The sequence below is a fragment of the Agelaius tricolor genome, unplaced genomic scaffold (genome assembly GCF_023055355.1).
Source record: "Agelaius tricolor isolate 1412-34295 unplaced genomic scaffold, bAgeTri1.0.p SCAF_1, whole genome shotgun sequence".
NCBI classification, from domain to species: Eukaryota; Metazoa; Chordata; class Aves; order Passeriformes; family Icteridae; genus Agelaius; species Agelaius tricolor.
The window spans coordinates 53,889,800-53,907,433 of NW_027269261.1; the positions used below are offsets into that span (position 1 = coordinate 53,889,800).

At 39.7% G+C, this 17,634-nt stretch overlaps 1 protein-coding gene across 2 annotated transcripts in view; it reads right to left on the reverse strand.

The window, feature by feature from the left end:
- The window catches only part of SYNJ2 (synaptojanin 2), a 64,727-nt gene that overhangs the window by 25,907 nt on the left and 21,186 nt on the right, over nt 1–17,634 (reverse strand). For both annotated transcript variants that reach the window (XM_071434667.1, XM_071434657.1), the window contains exons 5-11: nt 9,589–9,672; nt 7,780–7,841; nt 5,208–5,304; nt 2,051–2,223; nt 1,563–1,644; nt 1,184–1,333; nt 921–1,086 (exon numbers count right to left, since the gene is read on the reverse strand). In XM_071434667.1, coding sequence (XP_071290768.1) covers nt 921–1,086; nt 1,184–1,333; nt 1,563–1,644; nt 2,051–2,223; nt 5,208–5,304; nt 7,780–7,841; nt 9,589–9,672 — 814 coding nt within the window. The remainder of the gene's footprint in view (nt 1–920; nt 1,087–1,183; nt 1,334–1,562; nt 1,645–2,050; nt 2,224–5,207; nt 5,305–7,779; nt 7,842–9,588; nt 9,673–17,634) is intronic.

Below are 17,634 nucleotides of genomic sequence, written 5' to 3' on the forward strand. Positions count from 1 at the left end.
ACTTTATTCCTGAAACCAGGACAAGCAATCAAGTATGTCATAAGTTACAACTTCAACTGAAGCCCTTAGAAGTTTAGAATGTGGAAGGAAAGATGGAGAGCAGCACAGTCTCACATCAGTACAAATCTAGCACTGCCATGCCTCTCTAGCTGGGCAAGAACTCTTCAAAAAAAACCCCTGCTATATTTGCTTATTTTGCTGAGTATAGAAAATCAGCAATGTGCTTCCGCTGTCTAAACAAATGAAGCAGAGTTAATCATTAACTACCCAACTTGCAGTCAGGCATAGAGAAGTAATCTGTATTTTCCTTGCGGTCAACATCAGGGAACAAGCCCAGGACTAAAGTGGTGCTGAATGGTTCTCTGGAATAAACTGACCACCCAATACTTGTTGTGGGTGAAATTATTCTATATTTTGCATGCAAGTATCTTCTCAGAGAGAGCTGAGTTTATTCTAGATGGGTGCAAACAAATATGTCTATGCTGTGGACTATTAGGGGCCTGGAACAAAGCAGGAAATGAACTAAAGTAACAGAGATGTGTCTTTAAAGATCCAAATGGCTAAAAGCATGTGCAAAGGGTAAGGACACAACTAAGGAGATAAAAGGGCTGAGCTCAAGAGACTTCTTCAAGACAAACTCAGGGCAGGCTGGGAATATAGCCCTAAAATCCTTCCCTCTGGTCCAACTCTAAACTGTCAGAGATTATCACTATCAAAGAACAGAAAAACATATTCAAAAGTTCAAAACAAAACATGAGAAATAAGCACAAGAGTTGTGCTATGGTCACTTGAAAGTACTGCTTTAAACAACAGATCTGAGCAAGAGCAGCTTATATATTGATTGAGGGTACAATTGAGGCTTATATCTGACAGCTAAAAGCAGATGCAAAGACAAAGGGGAGCATTTAAACTGGCTTTACCCAGCAGTGCAGTCTGGTCCATGAGCATCTTGCCTTTGTCTGCATATTCCTCATGGTAGAAGTCACCCATGAGCAGCAGCTCAATGGCTTCCTGCTTCACTGTATCAAAGAAATTTGACTGGATGGTACGAGACACAGAGCGGGCACCATCCTTGAGCTTCCCAACCTACAGCAGACAGGAATTACAAATACAAGTGACACTGAAGCATAAATAGGACATCTTTCTTTACTTGTAAATAAAGAGTTTTGCCATTTTTCTTTACCTTGTTCTTTCCCTCAAGGGCACGACTGCCACTAAATACTCTGCTCAGATTTTGACCATTGAGAGTCCACATCTCCTTGTAGGATTCCACAAAGCGCTCAATTATAGGTTTAGAGTTCAAATCAAGGCTCTCTAATTGAGCAAACAGTATCTGGATTAGGTGCAGAAGGAGAAAAAAAAAACACAAAAAAGAAACCAACATTGTTTTCAAATGTGTTTTTGCTTTTTATCCTCAGTATTCCAGCCAGCACCATTCTGTACCATAGAGCAGCAAGACTGACCTGCATAACTGAGACTTACAGCCTCTTTCCTGTCTTTCCCGTGAAACAGCCAATGTATGTACTACAAGTTTCCCAAGGAAGGTCCTCTGACAAACTCACCTCCTGTGCAACGAAGGACTGTACACTATTAGAACGATTCACGCAGTCCAAACAATTCATTCGAAAAGTACCTGTCTGCAGACTTTGGTAACCAAACACAAGAGGAGGGAGGAGAAAATGGTATATTTTAAAATAACATCTAATCATGAGTTGATTGAACAAGATCATCAAATGTTCAGCCTGAATACACCCACCCACGTATTGACAGTGCAAGCACACTGTGCACAATATATTCCATTAACACATCTAATTACTTGATTACATCTGCAACACTATATTAGCAAATCCACACACTGGTAAATTTGCAGATTTGAAACCATGGAGACGCAATTAAGCCAAATCATTGATTTAGCACCAAGACTACACTTTGTCTCAAAATTTTATTTCAAGATGGTCAATTTATCATGGTCCAAACACAGCAAGAAACCTGGGAAGGCCAGGACAAGCAGTGCCCAGCTACACTGGGACAGAGGGGCAGAGACACTCACCGTGGACTTACATGCTCGCCCTTTGTGAAGATTCCAAAGTCTTCCCAGTGCAACTTCAGCTGAGGCCTCAGCAAATTTTCCAGTTTCTCAGTTTTCCCACCTTTTGCAAATTGGTGGTAGTCAAAGTTTATCATGGGACTGTCTTCCGCATGGGAAGAGGCCCATAGCAGTTTCTGTTTAGATAAGAGAATGAAGGAAAACAAATCCTGCTCAAGTCACATGTACAGATTGATCCCAGCACACTTTTATCATTAATAAGCCTTGACTGTTAATCACATAGTTCATAGGGAATTTTGAAAGGCCAGACATGAAAAAAGCAACTGAAGTTCCCTGTTTGTTTTCTTCACAGAAGTAAACCTGACTGTTAGAACCCAATTTTCCTGCAGGAAAACCATAACTGCAAAGTATACATTAGAATTGTGCCTTGGCTGATGGCAGCCCTTCAGCAATGGGCTGCTGCTACCTCTGCGCATGAGGTGAGGACAGCACTAGCAATGCTCTAGGCAGGCTCAGGGGGAGGAAGTAAGTAAGCAATTACACCCAGGAAACATACTATAAAATGTTTGTGGTAAACTACAGAAGTGAAAGAAGAGGCACAAATAGCCTCTGTAGTTCATCTCCAGTATCAATGACCTCACATGCATTTCCGTAATCACCACAAATTTCATTAAGGTATCTGCAACAGTACATCCACATCATTAAGGCAACAGTAATACATCCTGTTCTCCACAAGAAAGGCAGAGAGAACCATTACATTAACTCAAACTATGCAAGCCTTTGTCTATTCTCTTCCCTCCTGCACATTCTCACCCCAAGAGAGGGATGATTTTCTCCACTAACATTGTGACACACACTGGACAAAACAAATCTAATATTACATTAAAAGTGTACATGTAGCAGTTACACCAGCATAATTGTATTGAGTAAGCCATTAAGCCTTTCCTGCAGAAAGAAATTTAAAGGCAGTGCTTGGAAAGAGACCTGTAAAATGTATTTCATTAGACTGTTACTGTTGACACCCCAATCTGCCCTGACAGATGCTGGCACTAGCAATGCACTTGAGGATGTCATTTACCCACTGCTGCAGTGTAAATTATTGTCAGACTATTTGCAACTCTACACTACACTCCTGCTTTTACTGTAAACATAATTACATCTGTTATAGGGAATGCTTGTGGGAGGAACAGCATTTCCTGGGAACAGTATTGATTTTTGGTCTGGTCTGATTCAGGTAATGCATAATAAATGGTAAATGAATGGTGGTAACTGTGACATTCTGATCAAGAGAGCCCAGCAGCAGTAATTACAAGAATAATTTGAACCAACGCTGATAAGAATTACTAAGGTTGAAGCACGAGTAAAGAGAAAAATAAAAGCAAAAAAAAGATGGAGAAACTAATGACAGGAGACAAACTTGCAACCCTAATCACACTCTTATGAATTACTTTATTTTTAATTCAAGCCCTTTAAAATCATCAAAGTCAAATGAACTTTATATTCTTTCCTAAACATCCATTTCTTAAAACACAAAGGTAAAGAAATGACCAAGGAGTCATTCTGAATGAATACAAAACTTTGGTTTTCGGTGATGCCAGTCTAAATTATTCAAGCTCACAGCATATTTTCAGAGTTTATTTATTTCTAAAATAGGCAAAAAAGTAACAATTTAGACAAAACAATTTAAAATTGATTTAAATTAAATTAACAAATGCAAGGTCTTTTTATTCTAGAGATGCCCGGTCTCTGACTTAATGTCTGGTTGCATGATATTGGCTAGAACATGATCTTCAAGAATGTGGGAGTTTGAGAAAATATCAGTATCAAATTATCAACAAATGTCATGCTTTTATTCATGTAAGTTATTTCAGCATTTCAGAATTTGTTATCTTTTACCTTTACATTTCAGTGGGGTTTGCAAAACAAACAAGAAAAACTATTTTAAAGAGAAGGAAACCAAAAGACTACAGAGTCTTAGCCATGTCATGCAGAAATTCAGTAAGAAGTTGAAAACAGAAACCACCAGACTCCACTCCTGTGCCTTCCTCACTGCCTTGCAAGTTTTAGTCATGAATCACTTTGGCCACATTCTGTACAAGGGGAGACCTTCACTTCATCATTTTCTGCTGGGGAAGTAGATAGTCCTTCCCAGCTCTTTTGCAGGAGGAGGAAATGGTCACACAGAAAAAGTGACAACAAGCTTGATGCTCCCTCTAAATTCACTACTGCAACAGAGAGGAAAAGAAATCAGGCACTATTATTTAACCAAAATTTTTATTTTGCTTAGTTTCACATAATGTTTCAGCTCAGAACAGCTGGTATCATTCTTTACCAATGATACATACATGGCACTTACTATAGGTGTGTACTTAAATCATCCTATCATTAGTTTTAGGAACATGACTTCTGAAGTATCTATGTCAGTTTGCTAAAGCAAAAAGCACCTAAGGAGGCAGACTTCCATCAACTCCCAGCCAGATTCAGGCAGCTATTGCACTGCTGCAAACCCCTCTCAGTGCCAATCAGTGGCTTTAAGCTCACAGTAGTTTTTAAAAGAATACCACACTAGAAAGCAGCATAGCTTTAGTTCTACAATGCCTGACATCCTTGCTATCAGCTATTAGTTGTGCCTGGGGATACTTAGAGGCCAGGAAAATCTCTCTCTGTATACCAAACTGTCATCTGGTGCTCAGGCAGCCAACTCCCAACACAATCAGTGCCAGATAGCTATTTCCCATTACAATCAGAGCAAGACAGCTCAGTGATGCTAAGTCACTGTGCTCAGTGATAGAGGCTCACCCAGCCCCCAAGCAGCTCCGCCAATCCCAGGGGACTGCACAGGTGGCTGCATACAATGTCAAAACTGGCTATGATTCACTTTTGCAAATGTTAACCATCCTTAGGAGTATTCAGGCTATTTCTTTTTAAGTTTGGTTAAGGGAATGTATGCAAATGTATGAAGAAGTAAGCAGAAAGGTAGTGCTAGAAACTAAGCCAAGTGCTAGAAACCAAGAAGCACTATTCTTAGTAGGTAACGTGGTAAAGAGTTAACATAATTTTTTTAGAAATACTATTCATCACCTCCTGGGCTAGAAGGAAAACAGAAGAACATGGAGGCTCAAGGGAAATCAGCAGTTAAAATGAAAATCATTGCTTTTACCTTAAAAGCTCTGTTGAGTACCTCCTCTCCTCCTCTGCTTCCCAATAGGTTAACGATCACTTGTTTTCCATACTGCTCTTTCAGAAGCATCATATGCCTACAGCAAAAGCAACCATAATAGGTACTAAACAAAACTAAGTTATTTTGCCTACTGCCATTTTCAAAATACAAAGTAGAGATCACTGGTTGTTTCATCCAGCAGAAAATCTTAGCCATACCATCTACAGACACTTTTCTCAGTTTCCTTCTAATTAAAGTAAAAATGGTGAAAGTATGCAATTGATAGATACAGTATTCTGTACTGAAATTAAAGAAAGAAGTGTCTTAGAAAATAGGCCCCAAGTCTTTTATGCCACTCTTAGCTTTGACATTGCCCTTCATGCTCCTACCTCTTGGCTGCTATCCCGGGAACTACACAGGAAAGACAAGAAGAGAGGAAAATGTATTACACTTCAACAGCAATTGTCTGGCATCTTGCAGAGCTGAAACTACTAAGAGTCAGCAGCAACAATGGGGCCTATGACTCCAGTGCCAAGGCCAGAGAGGTCCAAACACACGTCACAGGTGACAGGGTTCAAACATCTCTGAGCTGCTGCAACATGGAGACATTCACTCTGAACTCAAAGCAAGCAGGAAGATGACTAATCATAAGAACTGCTGCACTGGATCAGAATAAAGGTCCTTTTAGCCAAGTTGTCTGGCTCAGATTCTGCAGGAAAAGCTCAAAATAGGACAAGTATAAAGTGGGCTGGATTTTTTGGTCTATGTTGCTAAAATCTCAAAGCCTGACATTTAAGGACTCTCAAGTTAAGAGCTTTTAGCCAGATGCCAAAACACCCATTCTCCCTTCAAAATATCTTTTTCAAGTTGGAATGCATGGCTGTGCTGGCTCATCAAGACATAATCAGATCTTAAAGTTGATTTCCATCATGTACAGACAACACTGTAGTAGTATTTAAGAGGAAGCTGGATAGAAATATATAAGAAAAATAAACTCACAAAATGAGAAGTTATTACATGCTGCAAAATAGCGTGTAATGGCAAAGTGTGTGAAAACCAGCAAGCATACATCTTCTGGCATTGCTCCTTAATCCTTTAACCAGAAGTAAATTACACAGAAAACCATGGAAGGGGAGAAAAGAAAGAAGTCATCAGCATTGCCTTCAGAAAACACAGCTAAATATATTTTCTGGTGCGTTCTTGATTCTGCAACCAGTTTCTCTGTATGCCAACTCATCCCATATAGTTGGCACCCTCCTGATACCAGCATCAAGATCCTACCTCTCTGCCAGTGTTACTTCCTTACAACAAAACTACTGAAGCTCAAGTCACCTGTTTGAATACTGCAAGCAAAACTCCCTGTGGATTTCTCAGGGAGAGAGATAGAGAATGAAAAAATAACTAACAAGATTACCATCTGTTTCTCACATGGTTACATGTAGCAGGCCAAATTTACATCTTGGAAAAGCTGTAGCAGGTTGTTAAATTCCAGTGTACTTTTCCATATAACTAGTCACTTCTTTCTTGCCCATCTTCAAAGGACTGACTTTTGCAGATCTTCACAGACACTGGCAGGGCAAGTTATCACATCACCAGATGGCCAAGAGACCAAGAGTCTCAAAGGCCATTGAATAAAGTAGGATTTAAGAGCCTTAAAAGCTTGGAGAATGTAGGCCAAGAACCTCTAGAGCAGAAACTGCTACGCTGCATAGTCCCTTTAGATTCTAATCCCTGTTTGGGGTCTTCAGTGTAGGAAAACCATTAACAGTCAATAATATCCTGTGTGCTAACAGTTGTGGTAATAAAGAGGCCTTACACAAAATCAACATACAACCTGATCTGCCAAAACCAAACCAAAACAGAAATTAATCACTTGACCTGCACTTACAAGGTGAAAATTTCCCACAGACCAAATTCTTCATGTGTTTTTCAGGCACTGTTCCCATGGATATCAGTAGAAATACATCCTTAGAGGATAGCATTTCCTAGTCAGACATCCAAAGGAATCAAGCTAATGCATGTCTTTTTCTACAGTTTCTAGCTGACAAACAAACAGAGTCTGAATGTTTTAAAATGTTTACAAGCCAGTCTTTGCATAAAATAGAAAACATCAGCATAACAGCATCATACAACACTGGTCTCAGAATAAGGCATTGCTATCTCTGTGTAGGAGGAAAACAATGAAGAAAAGACCAAATGCAGAATGGAGTTAAAGCAGTGTTTGCTCTATAGCTACTTCTGTTAGAGTGGTAAAGCACACATATTCTGTGTACCATAAGTGTAAACTCACATCTGTTGGCTCACAAAGGCTTGCATAAACACTTCTTTTGCACATCACTCAGTATTCCTAAACTTTTACAGAAATGATCCAGAAGACCAAATTAATTCAATTACCACTGAAAACAAAAAGGAAAAAAAGCACCAAAAAAAGTGACTAAATTAAGTAAACCAGTTTAATAATCTGCCACATCATGTCAGAGAGGTTTCTCAAGATTTCCTAGGAAGACAAAGTTGTGGAACCTTGGATACATGCCAGACTGCTGTGTTGATGCCAAAGTGGAATGAAACTTACCTGTCAAAGGCAGGTGCATTGGCTTCCAGACCTCTGTTGAGCCTTAAATGGCGGGAACCAACCTAAAATAAAATATTAGAAGACCAAGAAATAGAAAAATCTTCTTAAACTGCTAGAGTCCAAAGTCACTAGATGTCTCCCTTTTTCCTTCAGAGAAAAACATTTTTTTAACAGCACCAGACATCTCTAACAGACTCCAACCACCCCCACATCCTTAACACAAAAGCCCCATCTTTTATTAGACAACATTTACAATTACAAGTGAAAACACAATTACCATTAAGCAAAGGGATACCTACACATCTTTTTATGGCCAAACAAATCACATCTCTTTGCCAGCTTCCTCTTGCAAATAGCACACACTGCCTCACATGAGTATTCTGTGAGCCTAGCATTCTTACTGCCCTTGCCTTGGTAGAGAGGGATGCATTTATGCCAGTTCCATAGGTTGTGAATTCTGACTTCTTTCAAAAGTATCAGAACAGTGATTCAAAAATATGAAGGATGAAAATCTGCACCCTCAAACTAACAGGTCTTTTGATATGGATGTCAACAACAGTAGCTTCAAGTTCCTTTTGAATGGTAGCTACTGTTACAAAATTATTACAGAGGGCTTCTTTTCTCTCCCAAAAACTACACTCCTAAATAGGTGTAAGATCATGCATTGTTTCCTATATTTCATCATCTTTGTTTTTCATGAGAGGTTGGTTTCTGCAATTCTTTCTAACACCAGTGTCAGTACATTCACACCCAAGGAGTAAGAGTATATAATCTAATCCAATTAGGCAAAAAAAACAGGCCTACTAAAAAAAAAAATCAAAAATTCTGTTTAACTAGAGATACTACCCAATAGCCAAAAATGCTTGAGGGCTCTGTAACATACAGATCAACAGTGTTACATGGTGGATATAGCTACACCATGGCCGGGACTTGCACAATCATATGGACAAACTTGCTTTATAAAAAGAAGTAAGTATTGCACTGGATGGTGTTAAAAGACAACAGGGATCCTTTTGTCATTTCCTTTTGTGCTAAATCCAGTGCCTCTGAAGAGTACATAGGTTCTAGTTTAATGATCAAAACAAGTATCATGTAACCTTTAAAGTATCCTGAAAAAACAGTTATGCAATGTACTTTCTCTACTAACACACATAAATATATGTGCATACTGCTTTCAGTTGCTTATCCCTCTGTTAAAAGAATGCAAAGTGTGCCAGGAAGATTCTTATTTGGCCTTACAACTGTATATAAGCTGCAAGTCACAGACCATATATTTGATGCAATAATCTTGTGATGAAATCCTACATCTCTGCCTCCCAAAAGATCAGATTAGATCATTTTCACCCTTTTGACTGAAATCCCAAAAACACACCATCCAGACATTTTACTTTGTTTCATGGTAGCATGCTCCTACAGAGCACTGGTATCCCTAAATACTCCAGTTGTATTGTGGAGGTCAATATTATCAAGCCAACCCGGCATTTCAGAGGAATAAAACTGAAAATGTTATAAAGATATAGCTGTAATCTTCAGTTTTAGGACACAGTCCTTTACAAACAGCTCCCTGTAGAGGCATTTAAACACCCAAAAATGTTAAACTTCAGTCACCTATAGCCATTTGTCTGGTATAGTTCTGTTTATCTAAACACACAACATTTCTACAAGACAAACCTAAAACAAAAGAGCTCAGCACTTCCACAGAATGAGCTTTGAAGCTCATATTAAAAAATAATATATATATTTATGTTAATTCTAAATTATAAGTAGCAAGAGAGAGAAGCAAGGTAGGCTTTCTGATTATTTCTTTACCTGAAGCCTCGTTTGCTCCCAAAACAGTGGAACAGAACCTCTGATCTGCACAAAGGAGGAGACATCATCATCCAAGTAAATTGTCTGCAAAAACAAAAAAAAGGAAAGCAGTTCTGCAGTTAGATCTATCAGCCTGTGGCCCCTTCATCAGGTGACAGTTAAAGATACTGAACTCAAAGGGTAAAAAAAGTAAACCATGTATCTCCCTGTATCCACTTACCGCTCAGCCTCTTTTCCATAGTCTCACAGGCAGTGGAACAAAGCACACCGTATCTGCTTTCATGTCATCACAGCAGATTCAACTCACTTCTCACCCGAAACAAGAGAAAACTTCAAACACCACCACATCTTTCACCCACAATCAAGATGGATTTGATCTGCTGGTGGAGACACTTGGAAAGACCAGGCATACACTCTCCTGCTGTCCCTCTCCCAAAACTCAACTGTGCAAAATGTCATTGCTCCTTGTGACTGATGATGGGTAACGTCAGGTGGGGGATAAGCTTATCTCCTGCTGTATTTACCATTTCTTATTTCACTGCATGCTGTGCCTTGTCAGAGACTCCAAATAAAACTCTGTGAAATCAGCAGCTTTGCCACTCCCATCCTGAGGTACAGTGAGCAGCAATGTGATCTACTTCTTTTCCAGGGGCTTACAACAAGAGGTTCCAAATTCTCCCTTTCCCAACCAGACCCCAAACTCTCTCTTTATGTGGTCTCAGGATCACTGTCAACAAGCGGATTTTGGGTCAAATCCATATGAAAAACAAAGACCAATTTCCCCTTTTGCCTTCCCCCATCCACAGTCCCCAGTCAAAATGTTACATTATGTTAACTTAGCATAAAAGGTACTATCTTCAGATTGAATATGACCACAGAGCAACTGTGCAAAGCCCAGCTCGCTCCTCTGGCCTATACTTAGCAGTGGAATCCTGGCTGCTCTCCACAGAGGATACATGATACACATCTCTGTTATCTCATGCATGACAATGACTGCTCTGCAGCCCTGGGGAGGAATGGTATCCAGGTTATCCAGGTAACTGCACTCACCACATCATATCATTTGGCACAGCTGCTGCCAGCTGGCTAGGAGCTCTGAAAATAGAATAGAACATGAAAATTGATTTCTCTACAGCTTTAAAGTGTTTTGTCTTTTTGGATTTGCCACTAGATGTGGCCAATGGCTGGCTCATGGAAAGTACCTGACCTTGACCTCTCATCTTCATAAGCATTATCAATGTACAGTTTTTAGAGCTACATGTGTGAAAAAGAGATATTTAGATAAAATTGGTGACAAAACATTTATCTGATATTTACGGTATTTCTGCAGAGCACTTGAAACTGTCTCCATTTCACTAAGATGATTTAAGGGGCTTCATCATGGACACAATGTTAGTGCTAGAAGGATAGCCAGCCCAGCCATAGTGCAAAACTGTGTCTCCATCTTTTTAACCTCTCACAAAGCACTAAGAATCCTCTTCTCTGTTACATTCCATCCTAGCACAACCCCCTGCAAGAGAGGGGTTGCTCAGAGAAGCTTTCTTGCAAGGCCTGTGTCACAGTTTAAGCAATGTGGCTCTAAAAAATGCTCTCCCAGTAAAGTTTTCTGAGCATTATTGGCACCTGAGTGCAGGAGCTGATTTCCATGGCAACACACTGGTGTGCCTTTTCTTTGTACGTTTGTGCTCAGAAGAGATCATTCCGTCTGCAGCTGGACTAGGAGACGAATAAGCAGCCCCACCTTCTTCCTTTTTATCACATTCTCCCTGAGATAGGTTGTGCCAAGATGAGTCAGAGACTTCTACACAATTAATCATCTCTTCACTTACAGCCATGGACCCAAAGAAGCTCACTCCAAGGTAAAGCAAATTAATAGCACTACTACAGTCCCAGCATTATCCTGACTAATACTAAATGAATACCAGAACCTGAATCTGTGCAAAAAAAGATTCAGGACTGGCCTACTTAAAATTTTGACAACAATCATCATCTTAACAATTACTGAGTAGAAATGAAACACCTAACGATGACATATACAGACAAAGCTTTACCTGAAGTACAAGGTGGCCACCCAATTGCTACAGGTGATCAATGTTCTTTACAGTATTCTGGGAAGTCCCTGTTTCCCTACCTAAGTGCAAAACTGACAGCTCAAGTATTTCTTTGACCAGCTCTTTTAGACATCCAGCTGCAAATCTCTAGACCCACTGATAAACAGATAGTGATTCTAATTCAGTATCTGCAGTTTAACATCCTTCTGAGTTACAGTTTAAATGGAAAGTATTTCCTCAGTTACAGACCATGAATATATAACCTACCTTCTTCCTGCCAAATATAGAAGAAAAATACTGACCAAACATTTATTTCTGCATTAACAGATGCTTTAATTCCACTTATTAGTGAGCTAACAGATGTTTGCTACCAGTACCACTCATATTTTCTGTTCACTGGTTTTCACCCATTACCTCTTCTGTTTCCTGCTCTATTAAGCTGTCCCTTTAGAGAACTGAACAACAACCAAAATATTCAAACTACTTGATCATTCCTGCAACCTAAACAGATGCCTAAACCTTGATGTGATGGGCTGGGGGATCTTCTGTGAAGCTGAGTTCTAATACAGGATTCTTTTATGATGGCAGAGCATTTTAAAGAAACTGACATTTTTTATGTATGTTGCCATGCAGCTTTTAGAAATCAGATGAGGTTTTTGAACTGGGAGCACAGCCTCTCCAACACAGTCATTCACAAGAAAGTACTTTTTTTTCCTGTTCGCTCACAGGGCTCATCATTCTGTTCTCTGGAGCAATTCTCTGGTCTTTCACAATTCTTTCACCTCATTCTCGTGACCCAGATGAATCAAAAATTATTTTCTTCCAAGCTGCCAGCGAGTTGGAAAAAGACTTAATATTTTTTTAATGAGTGGGAGACTCATTAAAATGACTTTTCTGCCAGTCATTCCTTCCTAAACAGACTCTAACCATTTCATTAAGCGTTATAACTGTGCAAATCTTCCCTCAATTTCAGTAATACCCACTATCCTTCATTCACCACTCCAAGGAGCATGAGCCTTGATCTTGACACTGCCTTTTAGTGTACACATCTCTTGATCTTACAATATTAGTGGCAACAGACTTCCTACCAGCAGACTTATTAAGAAAGCAGGTTTAAAGACTAAGACAGCTTTCCAGATCAGGAATGGATGTAATTTTAGCAGCCACGTACACTGTAAGAAACCCTATTTGCTAAAACATTAAATAAGCACTGATAATACATTTAGATTGAAATTACACTCATAAAGATTCCAACATTGTTGCTTATGCATGGACAAGTACAGTTTCTTTTCTCATATTCTTCACAGCCTTGATCAGTTTTTGTGCACAATGTTATGTTTTCTACAAGCACATATCCGTCCCAATTTTTTGTTGTTCTAGTTTTGACTTTATTATGCTGTCCTCTAGCAGAGCCATTTCCCTTCTTCTAAGGTACTAGACAAAACATGAACAGTTCTTTAAGACAAGAAACTTAAAGAAGAGTTAAATGCCTTATGTCCAGAATTTTCCTGTCCTCTGTTTTCCTTCTCTCATGGACAAGAAGATCATACTGGTTTTTCTCTAGAAGTTCAACAACAATCAGTTACTTTTTGGACAACACTTGCTCATTAGGATTCATACACCCTCCTAAATCTCTGTCTTTGTGGAGTCTTAACTCTTGTCTTAGATCCAAAATGACAGCAAGTTGGTGCCTATGTACCCCAGGGAGAATGTTCATTCCTATCCAATCCTCAAAACACTTGAGGTCTACTTCATTAATCTCAAGGTTTGTGGCCCATACTACAATCCAACCCTGTCAGCTGCATGAACTTCCAGACCAGGTTCCCATCAGACAGCACTGTAGCAATTGGATAGTTAACCCATGTGGAAGACCTATTTGCTTTAACAATAGATTACTTGGCCTCTGACCTCTGGTGTTAGAATTTGCCCTGTTTTTCTTTCAGCTTCTGTGGTCTTAGACTCTCTTTGTGGCCTCTTTCTCCAGCTCAGGATCAAGGGTGATAGTACTGACAGTTCAATGGGACATTTTTCAATCTTTCTCTTCTGTTGCATAGGGCCAGACTCTGCCCCTGCAATCCAAGGATCTTTCCTGGTAAACAAACTTCATGCACAGGTACTGCTAAAAAGCTTCTGGGCAAGAAGCAAACATCTGTGTCGACCCACTGGTGTTCTGATCCCAGCATGCTGTGCCCATCTACTGCTTGGAAAAATTTATTCACTAATCTCCATTACCCAGCTTCATTAGAAATAATAATCATCTGGTCACAACTTCAAACAGCACAATTCACTACAGACTCAAGGGGTACTCAGAGACACAGTGCCTGATGAAATGGATACTCAGATGGTTTATTGGGGGATCCACAGCTCTGCCACACAAAGAGTGTGGACAGCAGATAGCCTAAACACACCTCTCTGTGAGTGCCTTTTGCTCAGACTATGGGACCCAAGGATATATCTGCCAAATAATCCTTTTTGCCTTGCCTGGGGTCATATTAAAACTTGATCCAGAAAATAAATCAACCACATGATTGCATCCATTCCTCTCCTGGAGAGCTATCCAACACAGTCTAGGAGATATTGTGAAATAGGGATCACTTTCCTTAATCCATGTCTGACAATTTTTTCTGAAATTGGAAGAAAGGGAAGGTTAATTCAAATTCATGGTATTTCCTTTTAGTGCTTTCTCAAGGTTTCCATTTTCTTTACTGAACAATTCCATGAAGGGGAAAAAACTGAAACAATTTATTTGTCGTTGGTTAATTAGAATTGTTCCTTGTAATCCACATACTCAGATTTTAGCATAACTCTGTGGAGGATAACTGGGAGAAGAACTGAAATGTAAACAGTAACAGGCACACAGACTAAATGAAGAAATAATTTCTAGTCCTCAGAGCTATCAGAAGAAAAGAATTACAAAAATGCAACACAGTCTCAACTTCAAAGGATTACTAGGGGAAGAAAAAAAGGTGAAGGGAAACATTTAAGCTACAACTGAGAAACAGACTGATTTAAAAGCTGCTAGAGAATTAACAGCAATACTGCAAGCACTGCAAGCAGAAAGGGCTACCATCCCATTAGAAAATATTTGTCAGCAAATCTGAAAGTCCACATTGAAGGGATTGCCTTCTTTTCCCTTCATTTTCTTTTTCCTTAAGTGTTTCCTATAATATTTTCTTTCTTCTCTCTTCATAAAGATACAAGCCAAATGATCAAAAAGCTTAAGGATATAGTATAAGTTGTTCTTATTTTTTTTAAAGAAAAAGTGAAGATATTTTACTTTTTCCCCCTTCTTCTCAAACACTGATTCACAGCAGTTAAGTGAGCCCACAAAAAAATGACTCATTGCAGAGCTGAAATGCCACAAGGCTAACTCAGTGGGAGACAAAAGCATACCATCTATGCATAAAAGAGCTGCCTGGAGATAAGATTAATTGTTTCTCCCTCTTCTAAAAACAGAAAAATGTTAGAAGCAATTCCTACAAAGAGGGGAAAAGTCCTGGGTTTTCAGAATCCTAGGGTGCTATTTATCCATGAAAGCACATAGCCAACATGCCATTATACTGTACAGGCTCCAGAAAATGGAAACAAAATCTTATTCAGCCAAGATATTACCTCACAGGAGATTAGTCAGTCGTTTACTATGAAAGTAGGAGAGAGTTTATTCTTGGACTCTTCCTAATGGCAAGGGGATGCCAGCTTGAACTAGATCTCAGGCATCCTAGTGGTTAGCCCAACTTTGCTTTCTTAGGACATGCAGCTTGGTAAAACTAGTGTTTAGCACCATTAGTAACAGCAACCTTCTTTTCCTTCTTTTCTTTGGCTTTTGAAACCAAACAAAACCACACAACCCTTTAAAACTGCAAACTCTTGTTATAATTTTGAACCTGTTCAAGCCTTTCACCCTAAAGCCATTTCACTCTTGCACTTTGGCTTACCCAGTTGAAAAAAACACTCAAAAGCCTTCAGTTTTCCCACTTCAGCATATGGCTGAATGGGAACAAAACACAGCAATTCCCATGAAGAGCCTGACCCAGACCCAGCCAAGGGAAGCATCAGCAATCAAGTACTGTTTTGCCACTCACCAGGAGCCAATCCTCAGGTTTTCTGCTGGAATACAAAGGCCAACTTATTTTTCATGCTAATAATTTGTAACATGATGTACTCCAGGAGTATAACAAAATAAAATGAGTTACTTCTGACCCATCTAGTGAGCAGGATAGCAGAAGTATTTCCCATAAGTCAACTGCTAAGTGTAGTGCCACAAATGTGAGACTCACTGAAAAAAAGCTGACAATCCTTTCTAACACTTTCTTTCCCTTGCATTTCATCAAGAGAACATTCTTCAAATCCTGAGTAACAGGATTAGTGCTTTGCACTAATATTCATAAGAAGATACTCAACTAAAATAGCAGAATGTACCAGGTATCACTTAAAATGGCAGATCTCCTTTCTTCTGTCCCCAGGTTCCAAAGGAAAATTCCACTTTCCAATAAACAGACATAGCTGAATCTCCCAATGCACTGACAGACTTTCTAGAAAGGTGTAGATGTTGCAAGAGTTCACTTGCAGTTGCTTTGGAGCAGCAGCACACAAGAGAATTATTAGCAGAGAATTCGGAGGCTGACATTAGAGATCCAAGCACTACAGGGGAAGAGCTTCACATTTAACAGGCAGAATTTGTGGGAGCCTGAACACTAACTGAAAATGCAGGCAAACCAGGAAAAGGAGGGACATGAGCAAAAAGTCACCCACATGCCCAGAGAGAACTCTGACCACTGGACAGAAAGTCACATGTGTAACATTGGGCATGCTTTGAGCACCTCTTGGGAATCAAACCTCACCAGCAGGCTGGGGAATACCAGTCTGCAACTCCTCCAGGCATCCTCCTGAGGATCAAAGCACTGCCAAATCTAAGGTAACTCTACATGTGCCTTTAGGCAGAACCAGGTGAAAAGGTTAAAGCAGTATTATGAACAACATCTTAGAGGAAATGTGGAAAGTACCTAAACATGGCTGGATTTTGGACAAACAGTTGCCTGAAGGCATGCCTGGCTCATGCAGTGGGATAACAGGAAGGAGCTCACTGAGTGAGAGCTGCTACATTCACACATTGCCATGAGGAAATACTAGTGCTGTCAGCCCACAAAACTGTGGGCACCTTTGAGAGGGGGTGCCCTCCTCAGCCATCAGGCACAGGCTTTCAATGACACAGCTCAAGTATCTCCATGCTGCTCTCACTCTTTCATGCTTCCCCTTATGAACATCACAGAAGCAATCTACTTTCATTGTACATGCACCTACATATACAGACACATACATACACAATCTATACCACATATCCAGCTCTGTAGATATGCCCAGAAGATGCTGAAGACAACCAAATTCTAGAAGCAAATCCCTGTTCTTTGTTGAAAACTACCAGCCATTTGTCTATTCTGTTTATACAGTGATCCATTTCTGTATGTGGTTCTGACTGCTAGTAATTACTACTTCAGTTCAAAAAGGAAAAGGTGATTGTACTTGAGTAAGAAAGCACTCACTTCAGCTGGCACAGAAGACTTCAGATTCTCCATGGTCCAGTGCTTTTTACTGAATTTCAAGGCAGCAAGCTAAACCATGTGCAATAAAACCAAGTGATTCAATTGTTTTGTTTGGCTGTGCCAATCAAGGGAGTCTGCTGAATGCATTTCACACACATAATTTGTCTCAGCATCAGCTGGAAATGAGATGTATAAACCACGTATGTATAAAAACTGTCATACCACCTCACATTGGAAAGAATCCCCCACAAACCAGTGGGGAATATAAAAGCAGTCTCCTCCAAAATTAGTTGAGCTGGAATTTGGCTGACTCTGAGAAGATGTTATTTTTTCAACATTTTCTTTACTGGACAAAGATGATTTGACAGTGAACTTTACTAGTCAAAGATGAGGTCCCAGCACCTTTGCTAGACACCTTCCTGAATGGTCTAAAAACCCTTGTCTACATTTCATTA